This window comes from Notechis scutatus, chromosome 14 (assembly GCF_049901735.1).
Source record: "Notechis scutatus isolate UNSWTSFEM ecotype Mainland chromosome 14, rNotScu1.2, whole genome shotgun sequence".
NCBI classification, from domain to species: domain Eukaryota; kingdom Metazoa; phylum Chordata; class Lepidosauria; order Squamata; family Elapidae; genus Notechis; species Notechis scutatus.
Window position 1 is genome coordinate 10,104,136 of NC_142022.1, and position 12,842 is coordinate 10,116,977.

At 45.5% G+C, this 12,842-nt stretch overlaps 2 protein-coding genes across 7 annotated transcripts in view; one reads left to right on the top strand and one right to left on the bottom strand.

Annotated features, from left to right (window-relative positions):
* Window positions 1-12,842, bottom strand: part of LOC113427252 (uncharacterized) — a 40,950-nt gene that overhangs the window by 20,852 nt on the left and 7,256 nt on the right. For 2 of the 4 annotated variants that reach the window (XM_087943290.1, XM_087943289.1), the window contains exon 2: window positions 6,025-6,170. In XM_087943290.1, coding sequence (XP_087799416.1) covers window positions 6,025-6,028 — 4 coding nt within the window. In that variant the 5' untranslated portion in view covers window positions 6,029-6,170. Of the gene's footprint in view, window positions 1-5,092; window positions 5,175-6,024; window positions 6,171-12,842 lie in introns of those variants that run through there. The other 2 variants (XM_087943293.1, XM_087943294.1) reach the window with 1 other exon arrangement.
* On the top strand, window positions 862-9,919 carry S100A10 (S100 calcium binding protein A10). 3 transcript variants are annotated; one of them, XM_087943298.1, is made up of 4 exons: window positions 946-1,025; window positions 4,606-4,709; window positions 8,509-8,672; window positions 9,452-9,919. In XM_087943298.1, exons 3-4 carry the CDS (start codon window positions 8,541-8,543, stop codon window positions 9,614-9,616), a joined length of 297 nt encoding a protein of 98 aa, XP_087799424.1. In that variant the 5' UTR covers window positions 946-1,025; window positions 4,606-4,709; window positions 8,509-8,540; the 3' UTR covers window positions 9,617-9,919. The 3 variants fall into 3 exon arrangements, with proteins under 3 accessions (XP_087799423.1, XP_087799424.1, XP_087799425.1); XM_087943297.1 differs by lacking the exon at window positions 4,606-4,709 and having other exon boundaries at window positions 862-1,025; XM_087943299.1 differs by lacking the exons at window positions 946-1,025; window positions 4,606-4,709 and adding an exon at window positions 7,251-7,363.

The following is a 12,842-nucleotide window of genomic DNA, read 5'->3' on the forward strand; positions in this document are numbered from 1 at the left end:
CCCTTAAATGTCTGAACGGTGTGTGTGTGTGTGTGTGTGTGTGTGTGTGTGCAAGCAACAATAGGGAGGAAGCCGCCAAGGATAACACGTGAGTTTGCATCTAGCGGATGGAATTCAGGAATGTGGAGGAGGAAAAACAGGTGGGCAGGGCAGGCAAAGTTAGGGAAAAACACTCAAAGAATGCAGAATAATGGTACCTCTTGATGGGGTAGAGAAGACATGTTTGACCAACTCCTCTCTTTTCCCTTTATGTCAGTTCCCTTAATTTTATTTTTATGGATAGATGATAGATAGATAGATAGATAGATAGATAGATAGATAGATAGATAGATAGATAGACATACAGACAGACAGACAGACAGACAGACAGACAGACAGACACGCTGATAGATATAGAAACAGATTCAATATATAGATAGAAGTATAGATGATGGATGGGCAGATAGATAGATAGATAGATAGATAGATAGATAGATAGATAGATAGATAGATAGATAGATAGACAGACAGACAGACAGACAGACAGACAGACAGACTCCAGTTAAGTTCACTCTATCTGTCTGTTTTGGGGCTTTCTAAATTGTAGAATTTCATTTAATTATTTTTTATAGGATTGCTCCCTAAGAGGAAACCCAGTTTCTAGACATTTGTGGCCTGATTGTTTAACAAGATCTACATTCGGATATTTTTTTACAAGATGTACATTCATTTAAAAATTTAAATTATAAATTAGTTTGAATCATTTGTAACTGAAGACTCGGTAACCCACCCAAGCCCAAGCCCCTTGGGCCAGGAAAGCGCGTCTACTTGAAGGGTCCGACGCCCACTTAGACGCGGCTCTGACGCATCTCCAAGACATCGGTTTCTGCCGCGCATCTGGCAGATGCGAGTCCGGCTTCTCCGCCCCCGGCCCGGCCCAGTCTAGCCCAGCCCAGCCCAGCCCAGCGAGAGTTGCAGAGGCGGTGGCCGGCCAGCCTCACTTCTGCCTCTGCCAGCCGTCGCTCCAGGCTGCTCTCTCTCCCCGGGTGAGTCTCTCTCTCTCTCACTCTTTCTTCTCTCTCCGCCGCGCGTAACGGGGCGCGCGTAAAAGCCATTCGCGCGTAAAAGCGGGGCGCGCGGCTGTACCCGGAGAGGCCCCTCGCCCCCCAAAAAAAAGAATTGGCTGCCCTCCTCTGGGTCCTGAAACTGCAGGATGGGTGGTAGTGGTGGGTGGGGTGTTTTCACCCACCCACCCCCGGTGGGGAGGAGAGGGAAGAGGCATGGAGACAGAAAAGGGGGTCCCTGCCATTTCTGCGTCTGTTTGCGGGGACTTTGGGCTGGTTTTTGGGGGAGAAGTGGGGAGCTGGGCTGGGGCTCGGAAAAGCCGCATTTCTGGCTCAGGGTGTGGTCCCCCGGGGGCACTGCGTACGTGTGTGCCCGGCTGCCCTGATGAAAACACCGCCCGGGGTGGGGAAGGATGTCCGCTTTGTGCCCAACGGCTGCCAACAGATTTGGGGTGGTCTCTCTCTCCATTTTTTTGGAGAGGCGCTTTACTTTGCGGGGGAGGGGAGAGGCTGGATGGGGGGAGGATGAGTGCCACCCTTTACTGGGCAAGCCTGAATGCTCTCCCTCTCCCCCGCCCCGCCCTGCCCGCCATGCATCGGCCAACAGCCGGGGGCGAAATTCTGCAGAAAAAATTCTTGTTTCTATTAGCAAGGCGTTAAGGTCGGAAATTTGGGCATCGCCTCTTAAAAAAAGTTTTTGTTTTGTTTTTTTAAGTTTTCCACCCTCTTCGGGGAAGGGTTAGGTGGGGGGGAGCTCTCTCCCTGAGCTGCAAAAGGAGGCATGCAGTAGACAAGGTGCTAGTCCTCAGTGTTCCTAAAGGGAACACAAGCGCCGTGAGCCCCCTGCCCTCTTTGGAGGCTCCCGTTGTGGATTTCAAAAGTGTGGATTTCTCCTCTGCATTGGGACCACTCTCTGCCCCCCCCCACCCAAAATAATTATTTTTTTTTAAGTTGCAAAGGACATAAATCCCTTTGCCTTTTGGGGGAGGGGAGGGATGGTCAGATTTGGATATGGGGGGGCTGAAAAAAACTTGCTTTTTCTTCCCAAACTTCTTCCTTGGCTGCAAACAAATTTTAAGCTTGTGGGTTTTTGGCTTCCCCAATTTTCAAAGATTCTTAGCGAGGAGGTGGGTTTTTGGGGGGGAAGTGAAAGGATGCCGGTGTGCTGCGAGGGGCGAGGGAGGAGAGGCTGGTTTTGAAGTCCCTGCTACGATCTGATGGAGGAAGGGAGAAGGGATCAGCCAGAAGCGGCTGGTAAAACTGCCCAGTGGAAAGCTTTTTTTTTTTCAGGGAGGGGAGATGGGTGGGGGGACAGGAAATAGCAGCCAACCCCCGATTCGTGGGCGAAACCAGAGAGAACGTGTGAACGGCAGGGTGTTTCTATCTTCTGGCTTTCTCTGACCTACATAAAATGGCTTAAGGCCAGATCCCAAGTCAGCTGAGAATCTCCCCTCCCTCCATCTGGGATCACCCAGCCTTGCCTCCACATCTCCCCATTTTACAACGCAGCGGTTGGGTGGGGCTTGGAGAAGAAAGAAAGAAAGAAAGAAAGAAAGAAAGAAAGAAAGAAAGAAAGAAAGAAAGAAAGAAGAAAGAAAGAAAGAGAGAGAGAGAGAGAGAAAGAAAGAAAGAAAGAAAGAAAGAAAGAAAGAAAGAAAGAAAGAAAGAAAGAGGAAAGGAAAGGAAAGGAAAGGAAAGGAAAGGAAAGGAAAGGAAGAAAGGAAGAAAGAAAGATCACATTTTCTTGGGCAAGGATGTTTTTTTCCCCTTCCTGCTCCATCTGGGGGGCTGAGAGGCCCCAAGCCAGCTGTCGGAGCCAGCCTGCAATTTTGGAGATGGAGGGGGGGGGTTGTTAAAAGGTAGACTGCTTCTGTGCGTGGAGGTTTCCTCTAGAGTTGCCACACCTTTTGCTAAATCCAGCTTTCCTCAGGGGTTGCTAGCAGGTAGACTGCCTCTCTGCCTGGAGGTTCCATTTGGAGTGGCCACACCCTGCCAGATACGGCCTCCAGTTTTTTTTTCTTGGGGATTCTTAGAGGTAGACTGCCTCCGTGCATGGAGGTTCCGCTTTGGCATGCCACGCCCTGCTAGAACAAGATGCTCCTTTTCCCCGGTTCACTGGTGGGAAAGCCGCAAATGGGGCATCAGACAACATTGCAGCTGCCTTTCCCCCCCCCCCCATTTGGGGGCTTTAAGGTAGACTGTGCCTATTCGTGGGGGCACCCCTGAATGCTCCAACTTTGACAGAGGCGATCCGGGAATTTTCTTTCCACCAAATTCTCTTTGGGAAGCCATCTGAGTTCATGGATTATACGGCAATGTCTAGTGGCCATAAGTTCCCCCAACCAGGTAAAAAATCCCACCATATTGGCTTAATATTGTTTGGGATCCATGAAATGTTCCCCTCACCCCTAGATGCAAGTAGAAAACAGAAAAATAAATTCCATTTATACAATACCCCGCCTTCTGCAGCCATGCCCAAAAAAAATGGCTGGTTTTAGTTCGAAAGTTTCCTAGAATTCACCTCAAGCAGGGGTTAGACTGGATGACCTCTAAGGTCCTTTTCAAAGGCTGATATGGGGAGTGGGGGGAATCAACCCGGGGAAGAAGTCAGAAGGGCACCAAACCTAACCAACCGGTCTTTGAAAATGGGACAGTCCCTTAAAAACCAACAAGGCTTAATTGGTGCCAAATAGAGGAGAATATTTAGCTAAACATTATGCACGCTTGCTTGGAGTGCATTTTCCGACAGGAAAATGTCCAAAGCTAAGAATGTTTATTCAGCAAGGGAGGGATCTTGGTGTCTTATCTCTGACAAATAATCTTGGCGTCTTTTAGGGTCAATCATACCCAACTCAAACCAAAGGTAATATAATCTGTAGTGGTTTTGCAGGCCGGTGGTTTGAGATAATTCAAAAATGGGGGGAAAAAACTGGGTTTACTAGCCCGTCCCATCTCTTTCCAGATCTACTTAATTCCCTCGATGTTTGCTGACTGCCTCTATTCAGCCAGCCGCTCACGGGCCAGCAAAACGGTTAAGCTGCCTTGGTTAAGGGAGCCCCCAGCTTCGGCAGTAGTCTACCTTCCCAGTGTCTGGGAAACCCCAGAGAGGGAAAGATGCTTTCTCTCCATCCAGCTTGTGAGCTTCCCAGGGGGGACTGATCCAGCCTCTTGAACCCTGACATGTTATTTTTGCAAAAAATAGGGCAAACATGTAGTTTGTAAATAAACATAAATAGGAATCTTGGCTTGCAAATCTATCTATCTATCTATCTATCTATCTATCTATCTATCTATCTATCTATCTATCTATCTAACCATATGTCCTTCTTTCTCTCTGTCTCTGTTGTTTTTCTTCCTTCTTTCTCCATTTTTTTGTTTTCTCTTTCCTTCCTTTCCTTCTCCTTCTGTCTCCCTTGCTTTCTTTCTTCTTTCCCTCCCTCCCTCTCTTTCTTTCTCTCTTTTTCTATTTCTGCTTCTCTTCCTCTCTCACTCTTTTTACTCTTATTTCTGTGTGTGTGTTTCTATCTCTCCCTGTCTCTCTTTCTCTCTCTGCACCATGCAGGGACCTTTGCAAGATGTCCTTGGAAAAGCTTGAAGGCTATTTAGAAACCTCTCCAGCGCTTGGCTAGAATTCATGTCTGGTGAGGCAGACTTTTGAGTTTCTGGGTAGGAAATAGCCACACCCAGCCCTCCAAAGCTTAGAAAACCCATTACTCCTGGCCAAAAGAGACTCCATTATAATCCCATAGGGTGGATGTTTATGAAGGAGGTGGAGAAACCACCACATTCTCTTGCCCAACAAATGTAAACAATGAGCCAAGCCTTCTCCCTTGTTTCTTTTGCAAAGTTTCAAGACATAATTTTAATTCCTGGATGAGAAGGTGGGAGAAAAGGGCCCACTGAATTTTCAGGAGCTTTAAAAAAAAATGTGTCCAATCACCACTTGGCATTCTTAAAACAAACCCTGCCCAGGCCAAGCAAGATCCGATGCTAACTTAGGCGACTTTCAAAACACAACAGGCTTACTACTTCTGAACTAGAAAGCCTACCTTTTTAAGAGCACTCTACCAGCAGCCTGAGACAGGAGAGAGTGATCTGCTGTGCTTTGGGAAAAGGGCATAGACGTATTTGCTAGGATATGAAAAGAGGGGAGAGAAAAAAAATCTCAATTTTAATAAGCAGAAGAGTCTGTTAGGTTTCATAGACAGAACTGGTTCTGTACTCTGTCCAGAGACAAATTTAAATTTGAGGAAGAGCGTATTGCATGTATCCTACCCCAAATTTAAATATCTACCAATATCTGGCTTATTTAAATATTTACCAATATCTAGCTTATTTAAATAGCTACCAATATCTAGCTTGTTTAAATAGCTACCAATATCTAGCTTATTTAAATAGCTACTAATATCTATCTTATTTAAATAGCTACCAATATCTAGCTTATTTAAATGTCTACCAATATCTGGCTTATTTATTTTTTTCAGAGAAAATGTTGTTGTTGTTTTCTGAGTCAAGAATTTCATTCTATGCTTTAACACGGGCTTCATTTAATCAAAAGATCTTTAGCCAGAAAGATCTCCTAAAACAGAGAAAGAAGGGTCCCGAAGTGAGTTTAAGAGGAGAGATTTAAAAGAACCAAGTGACTAGTCCCTAAGAGAGCAAGGTTTGGAGCTTTAGGGGCATGTTCAGCAGCGAGAAATGTACCCACGGGGAAGTAAAAAAAAAAAAAAAAGGCCAACAGATTTCTTCTGCTTTTTTTATATCTCGGTGGTGAAATAGTTGCTTTGTGAGCTGTATATTATTCTTATTTTTTTTCCCCCCTTCGGCTCGAAAGAGTCGAGTTCATTCAATGGAACTGCAGCTCCTAGGGCCGAAAAAAATACTAAGAGTGTTAGGGACACACCCAGGAAAATACTGCTGGGGTTGCAGCAAAGGCGGGATGGCGCGGGCATAATGCCCAAATTACTAACGCTTTGCTTACTCATTGCAACGACGGCGGAGGAGGGAGGGCTTCTCCCTCTGCACCCTTTCAAAGCCAGCCTCTGGAAGGAACGAACCAGGAGTAAATAAGCCGTTGGTCTTTGCGGTTAAGCACTGTTGCTTCCCCTTTGATGTAAGGGCACCAAGCTGCAAAACAAAAAAATAAATAAATTAGTGGGTTTTTTTTAATCTCAGAATGATTTGAAACAAGAAGTTGGAGAAAGTTAGCAGGAGGGAGGGAGGGTTGGTCGAAGGAGAGAAAAAAAAATGTATTATTTGGATTGCAAAAAACGCAGTTCTTGCAAAGGGAGAAACCGGGCACCACAATTCCGTTTGGAGATGATCTGGTTCTGCAGGAGGTTTTGTTTCCGATTGCAGGAGTAAACTGGTCCCGTTTTGCTGCCCCGGGGTAGCAAAATTCTTGAGCGACAAGGTTTCCCTGATGGGGATTGAAGCCAGCAGGCCTTTTAGGTTTGACCCGCCCCCCAAAAAAAAGCTCCCCAGTGCAACCTTGCCTGGCTGTGGTTTTGCAAACATGAGGGGCAGAGCGTAACAACTTGCTAAAGAACAATGTGTCAAATCAGGCCAAATCGGCGGAGACAGTACAAAGCATCCGAAGTCTCAGCTTATTCAAAGCTTTCAAAATAAATCGACATTTCTAAGAAATATTCCATCCGGAGACAGAGGCCTCCTGGGGAGGGGGGAGAACCCACCACAAGGGGTTCCAAAGCATCCGGTGTTTGCAAATAAAAATAAAGCCATATTGCAATGAAATTCACCTCTCGCCAAAGGGCCCAGTTTAATTTCGCCTTGGTGTGAGAGGTAGAATTATTTTTTTTCCCCAAAATTGCCCACGTTCAATTTTTCATTGGCCCAAGGCAGAGATCTGTGGATCCTTCCTTCGTTCCTTCTTTCCTTTCTTTCTCTTTCTTTTCTTTTTATCTTTCCTTCCTTTTCTTTCCTTCCGTTTTTCTTTCTCCTTTCCTTCCTTCCTTTTCTTCCTTTCCTTTCCATTCCTTCCTTTTTTCCTTTTCCTTTTCCTTCCTTCCTTCCTTCCTTCCTTCCTTCCTTCCTCCTTTCCTTTCCTGTCCTCCTTCCTCCTATCCTTTCCATTTCTTTCCTTCCTTATTTCTTTTTATTTTCCTTCCTTCCTCTTTTCTTTTTCTTTTCTCTTCCTTCCTTCCTTTCTAAAATCTCCTTTTCCCATTCTATTTCCCCCCAGGGTCAGGGGCAAACGCCCCCAATTCCACTCTGCAACAGTGGCAGGCAGGGTGTGGGGTTCCACCGGCCTTTCCTTAAACCAGAAAGTCCTAAATTCTTAGGTGCATTTCTTACAAGCGGTGAGTCACTGCGATAGAGATCCTCTTAGGTAATCTTCAACCAAGTCTTGTACTCTGCTCATTCCTTTCTGCATGGCTCAGCCTCCCAAAGGGACGAGAGACGTGTGTCTGCAATTAGTCATCCGGTTGTGGGGTGTGTGTGCTTGTGTGTTTGTGCGAGCTACAGCAGATGGCCTTTATCCAATGGGGCAGGGTCAGAATGAGACTTGTGCAGCATAAAAGTAGGACTTTCTCCTGTCTGGAAGGGCCTTGCCAGCTTGGAAATGGGTGGATTCCCTTCAGAACGGGAGCTGGAAGCGACCTCAGAGGTCATCCAGTCCAACCCCTGCTCCAGCAGGAGATTCTGAACCATTTCTGACAGTTCTGCCCAGCCTCTCCTTGAAATCTTCCAGGGATTGATTCGAACGGGCTTAGGGGATGCAGGAGGAGGGTTTCATTTTGCTTTTGTTTTACAAAATGGCAAAAATTTGTGACCTGAGTGTTGTTCAGACAGTTCGGGCGATAACTCCAAGCTTCGGCAGTTGAAATATCCGAATTACTTTTATGATCGGTTCCTTGCTGGTCGATAATTTTGGGTTCCAAATCAAGATTTGAGAGAAGGATCCATAACGAATCCCTTTTTTCCCCGTTATATTGGAAGCCCGCCGGCGAAGGGCACAAATGGGATCACGCAACCTCAGGATGCTACAACTGTTTGCAAATCCATGCCGGTTGCCAAATTTCTATCGCTTGACCCATGGAGATGGTGCAATGGTTGTACCAGTTGTGAGTCATTTTCCCCCGTTGCCATTGCAACTTTCAAACCCCAAACGGTTGCAAGTTGAGGACTGTCGTTCTAAAATTCCCAACATGGTTTGGGTCGGTGCTGGGCAAATCCAGCCCTGCTGGGATTTGAAGAGTGGGGGAAATAACTCACTTTCTTTCCCTCTTTCTTTCTTGCCTCTCTTCTTTCTTTCTTTCTTTCTTTCTTTCTTTCTTTCTTTCTTTCTTTCTTTCTTTCTTTCTTTCTTTCTTTTCTTCATTTTTTTTTTGCCTTTTTTCCCTCTCTCTTTCCATCTTTTTCTTTCTGTCTGTCTTTCTTGCCCTCTCTTCTTTTTTTCTTTCCCTCTCTTTTCTTTCTTGCCTTTCTTTCTTCCTTTCCTTAGACTCGGTCTGCCTCCTTGAGATCCCTGCCAAGATGCCCTCCCAGCTGGAGCACGCCATGGAGACTGTCATGTTTACCTTCCATAAATTTGCCGGCGACAAGAACTACCTAACCAAGGAGGACCTCCGGGTGCTGATGGAAAAAGAGGTCCCGGGGTATATGGAGGTGAGCGAAGAGAAGGGATGGGGTGGTGTCCTCCATGGACCCTTTCTCCTCCTTTTTCTCCTTCTCCTCCATCATAACCATCTCCTTGTTGTCTTCTCCACTGTCATGAAAATCTCTTCGTCCTCCTTCTCATCATCTTCTCCATCCTAATCATCTCATCTTCTCATCATTTCCTGTATCATGATAAATTTGTCATCTTCCTTCTCATCGTGTTTTCCATCCTGATCATCTCATCTTGTCCTTCTCATCATCTCCATCTCCTTCGTGGTCATCTCAACATCTCCTCTTCCACCTTCTCCATCATGAACCCCACGTTTTCCTTCTCATCATCCTCTATCGTGATCACCTCTTCTCCACCGTGACCATCTCAACTTCATCTTCTCTCTCTCCATCATAACCATCCAATCCTCTTTCTTTATCATGATCATCTCCTCCTCCTCCATCTCATCTCCTTCTCATGATCATCTCAACCTCATCTCCATCATGATCCCATCTTTTCTCCATCACCTCATCCTCCATCTTCTCATTTCCTTCTGAATCATGACCATCTCTTCAACCTCGTCTTCTTCATCTCATCTTCCATCTCCTTATCTCCTTCTCCTTCATCATGACCATCTCAACCTCTTCATCTTCTCCTCCTCCTTCCCCATAACCATATAACCATCTCCTCCTCCTCCATCACGATCATCTCCCTATCCTCTGTCTTCCTCATCTCCTCCTTCTCCGTCATGACCATCTCCCTCTTCTCCTTCTGCCCTTTTTTAAAAACCCACCTCTAGAACCAGAAGGACCCCATGGCCATTGACCGGATCATGAAGAACCTGGAGGAATGCCGGGATGGCAAAATCAGCTTTGAAGGCTATCTGTCCCTCTTTGCCGGGTTGACCAACGGCTGCAACGAGTATTACATCAAGAAAATGAAGCCAACGGGGAAGAAGTTCTGAACCGGGCCGACCCAGCTGGCTCTTTCCCAAGCACTGACGGCGCGTTTTGGCCCAGGGAGAGCTTCAACGGTGCCTGCTGCGCCGTCGCCCGCCTGCTTCCCCGTCCAAAGCCAGTCCATTCTGCTTCAAAACAGCACATGTTGTCCCAGGCCTAACCACCCGAGCTGACGACGTACAGGAGAAACTAACCCTTAAATCAAATTGTGAAAAACACGCAAAGGCCACCTTGTTTCCACCAGGAAATACGCTTCGGTTTGCCCTTATGCTGTGTACTAGGTCCAAAAATAAATCTCTTTTTTTGTATTGACCTGTCTATTATTATTATTATTATTATTATTATTATTATTATTATTATTATTATTATTATTATTATTATTTATTAATCTAGAATAAAACTCCAGTAACAGTACAGGTTGCTCTAGTTAGTTTATTTTATTGATTAGCCCTTGGGCAGAGTTCCAGATGACAAATTATTACTAAAATCTGATAAAAACCATTTAAAATGAAATTGGAATGAAATACAAATTTAAAATGAAATTGGAATAAAACACAGCTTAAAATGAATGGAACAAAATACAATAATTTAATATGTAAATATGATAAAATGTAGTCCTCAATTTATGATGGCCATTTAGCAGCCGTTCAAAGTTGCAGCAGATACTCCCCAACAGGTATTTAGGACCCAGGTCCAAAACCCCCACGCCATCATAACTTTCGGCCATAGCGGGCAGGCTCCACTGTGGTCTTTAAGTCGAGGAATAGCTGTAAAAGTTTGCAAAATCTTTCCAGAAAGACATCTGGCCAGGCTCCACAAAGATTTTTAACAATGCCTGGCATCAAACCCCGATTGTGTGTCTCATCCTAGGTAGTTTCAAACACAGAGGAGCGAATCAATGGCGTGGGAGGGAAACGGAGGCACCCTTATACTCTGAAAAAATAATTTTAAGGTTCCTGAATCCAATCGGAACCATTTTGATTGTGAGAGGGATTCCTTTTTAATGGGGCAGTAGAAAAACTTTTCAAATAAATGGAGTTTATTTTTCATTGGGTTAAATAAATGGCCTAGGAAACGAACCTAACATTCTGTTTTCATCTCCGATATTTGACGTAGTAGACAGTGGTGGGATTCTATGGTTTGGACCGGTTCTGGCAAACCGGTCTGAACCAGCCCGAAGTGCGCGCTCACAGAAACAGTTGCTACACTGGTTGAATCGCACTACTAGTGGTAGAATATTATTAGCGGATGTTCGGCTATTTTCCTTCCTGTTACGGTTTGAGGGCAGGATTTTTCCTTCTTTTAACTGATTAACTGCCTGGTTCTGTAGCAACCCCGGGAGGCTTTAAAAATGAAAATATTTGCAGGAAGCCGAAGGAGAGAGTTTGCCCAATATGAAACCCAGAATTTCCTAGTCTCAGGAGAGGGTAAAGCGTCATTCTCTGGAGCAACATGGAAAAACCACACTTGTGATTTTCATAAGTCTAGGCAGGCTTTTGAAAGAGGGGAGGACAGATTTTTCTGGCCGTGGGTTGGGGATGATTCATTCCTCTGCATGTTTCCTGCCCTTGGGGCTTAGGCCAAAAATACTTCAGGTTGCCAAGACGATAAGAGAGAAATTGGACATGGCAAAACCAGTCCAAAACCAGTCATCAAAACCAGTTACTTGCTGGGCTTTGCAAACATTTCCAGATGGGGAAGAAAGACTTTGAAATACAACCGACAAATAACCGAGGTTTTTTTTTTTTTCATTTTTCTTTTTATTCCTTGCAATCCAAAAAATACGCTTCCGATCTGAACGGGAATGGAAATGTTTTCTCATCCTTCCGTCACATCACAAAACGGCGACATTTACTGCCTGCTGTTTCGTGCCCAAAGGGCAAAAAAAATATTCCTGGCAGAGTTGGTTGTGTGGTTTCAGGATACTTTGGAACACAATATCCCTTAAAAAAAGTTATTTCAGTAAGAAAATAACATTTGTTGTTGGTTCAGGGGAGGGAAATGAATGGGGTGGATCCAAATGAGTGACAACGCAAGACTTTTGTCGCATTTATTAGTTTCTGAAAAGGGGAGCTTTGCTCCATTTAAACCAATGTTTCAGCCATTTTAAGACGGGCGGACTTCAACTCCCAGAATTCCCTGGCTGGCATGCCCAGTAGAGATGCAAAAGTTGTAAAGGAGACTTCCTTCTGTTGGGAAGTGTTTCTATCATTAGGTGTTTTTTCCTGTCCATTTTTGCGATTGTTTTTTAAAAAATCCTTGCACGTAGAAAACCAGCAGGTCAGGAATTGGACGGAAGCAGCTCCCTGAGAGGTTGCTTTCCAGCTGCAGGGCCCCAAGCTGTAAAAAGGAGACTTGCCTCTGTTCCAAGAGGTTTCTGTCACCGGCCCAGGTGTTTTTCCTGTCCATTTTTTGCGACTGTTTTTTTTAAAAAATCCTCGCATGTAGAAAACCAGCAGGTCAGGAATTGGGCGAAGGCAGCTCCCTGAGAGTCTTGCTTTCCAACTGCAAGGCCCAAGCTGTAAAGGAGACCATTTATTAGAAATGGTGTAGGTAGGGTCTCCTGCTTGGGCGGGAGGTTGGACTAGATGACCTACAAGGTCCCTTCCAACTCTGTTAATCTAACATGTTGAAATAGCTCTGTTCCAGGGGGTTTCTGTCACCGGCCCAGGTGTTTTTCCTGTCCATTTTTTGCGACTGTTTTTTAAAAATCCTTGCATGTAGAAAACCAGCATGTCAGGAACTGGGCGGCAGCAGCTCCCCGAGAGGCTTGCTTTCCAGCTGCGGGGCCCTCTCCATTTTCCAGCTTGAGGCTGCAACCCAAGCAGAGCCGATGTTTTTGGCCCGAGATGAGCTTCGTATTAATTTTTTCCTCTGCATGATTCATCGGGGACAGTTCCAGGCAGGCATTAGGCCATGATTTAATGCCGGTTCTTCTCTGCCAGGAGCCTCTCTCTGGTCACGTTTTTTGGTCCGCCCCGTTGCAAAGTCAGGGCCTCTTGGATGCCAACGGCTGCGGCTTCCTAGCCTTCTGCAGAAGGAAAGAGGCTGCAAGCTGCTTGAAAAAGAAAAAAAAAGCGGGGTGGTTTCCTTGGGGGTCTCTGCACATGCTCAGGGATGCCTTTCCCTTGGGAAAAGGGGATTTGTGCCCCTTGCACAAAAGCATTCAAGCACCCGAAAGGTCTTAAATGAGGGTTTGGGGCCTCTGAGCATGTGCAAAGGACTACAGCC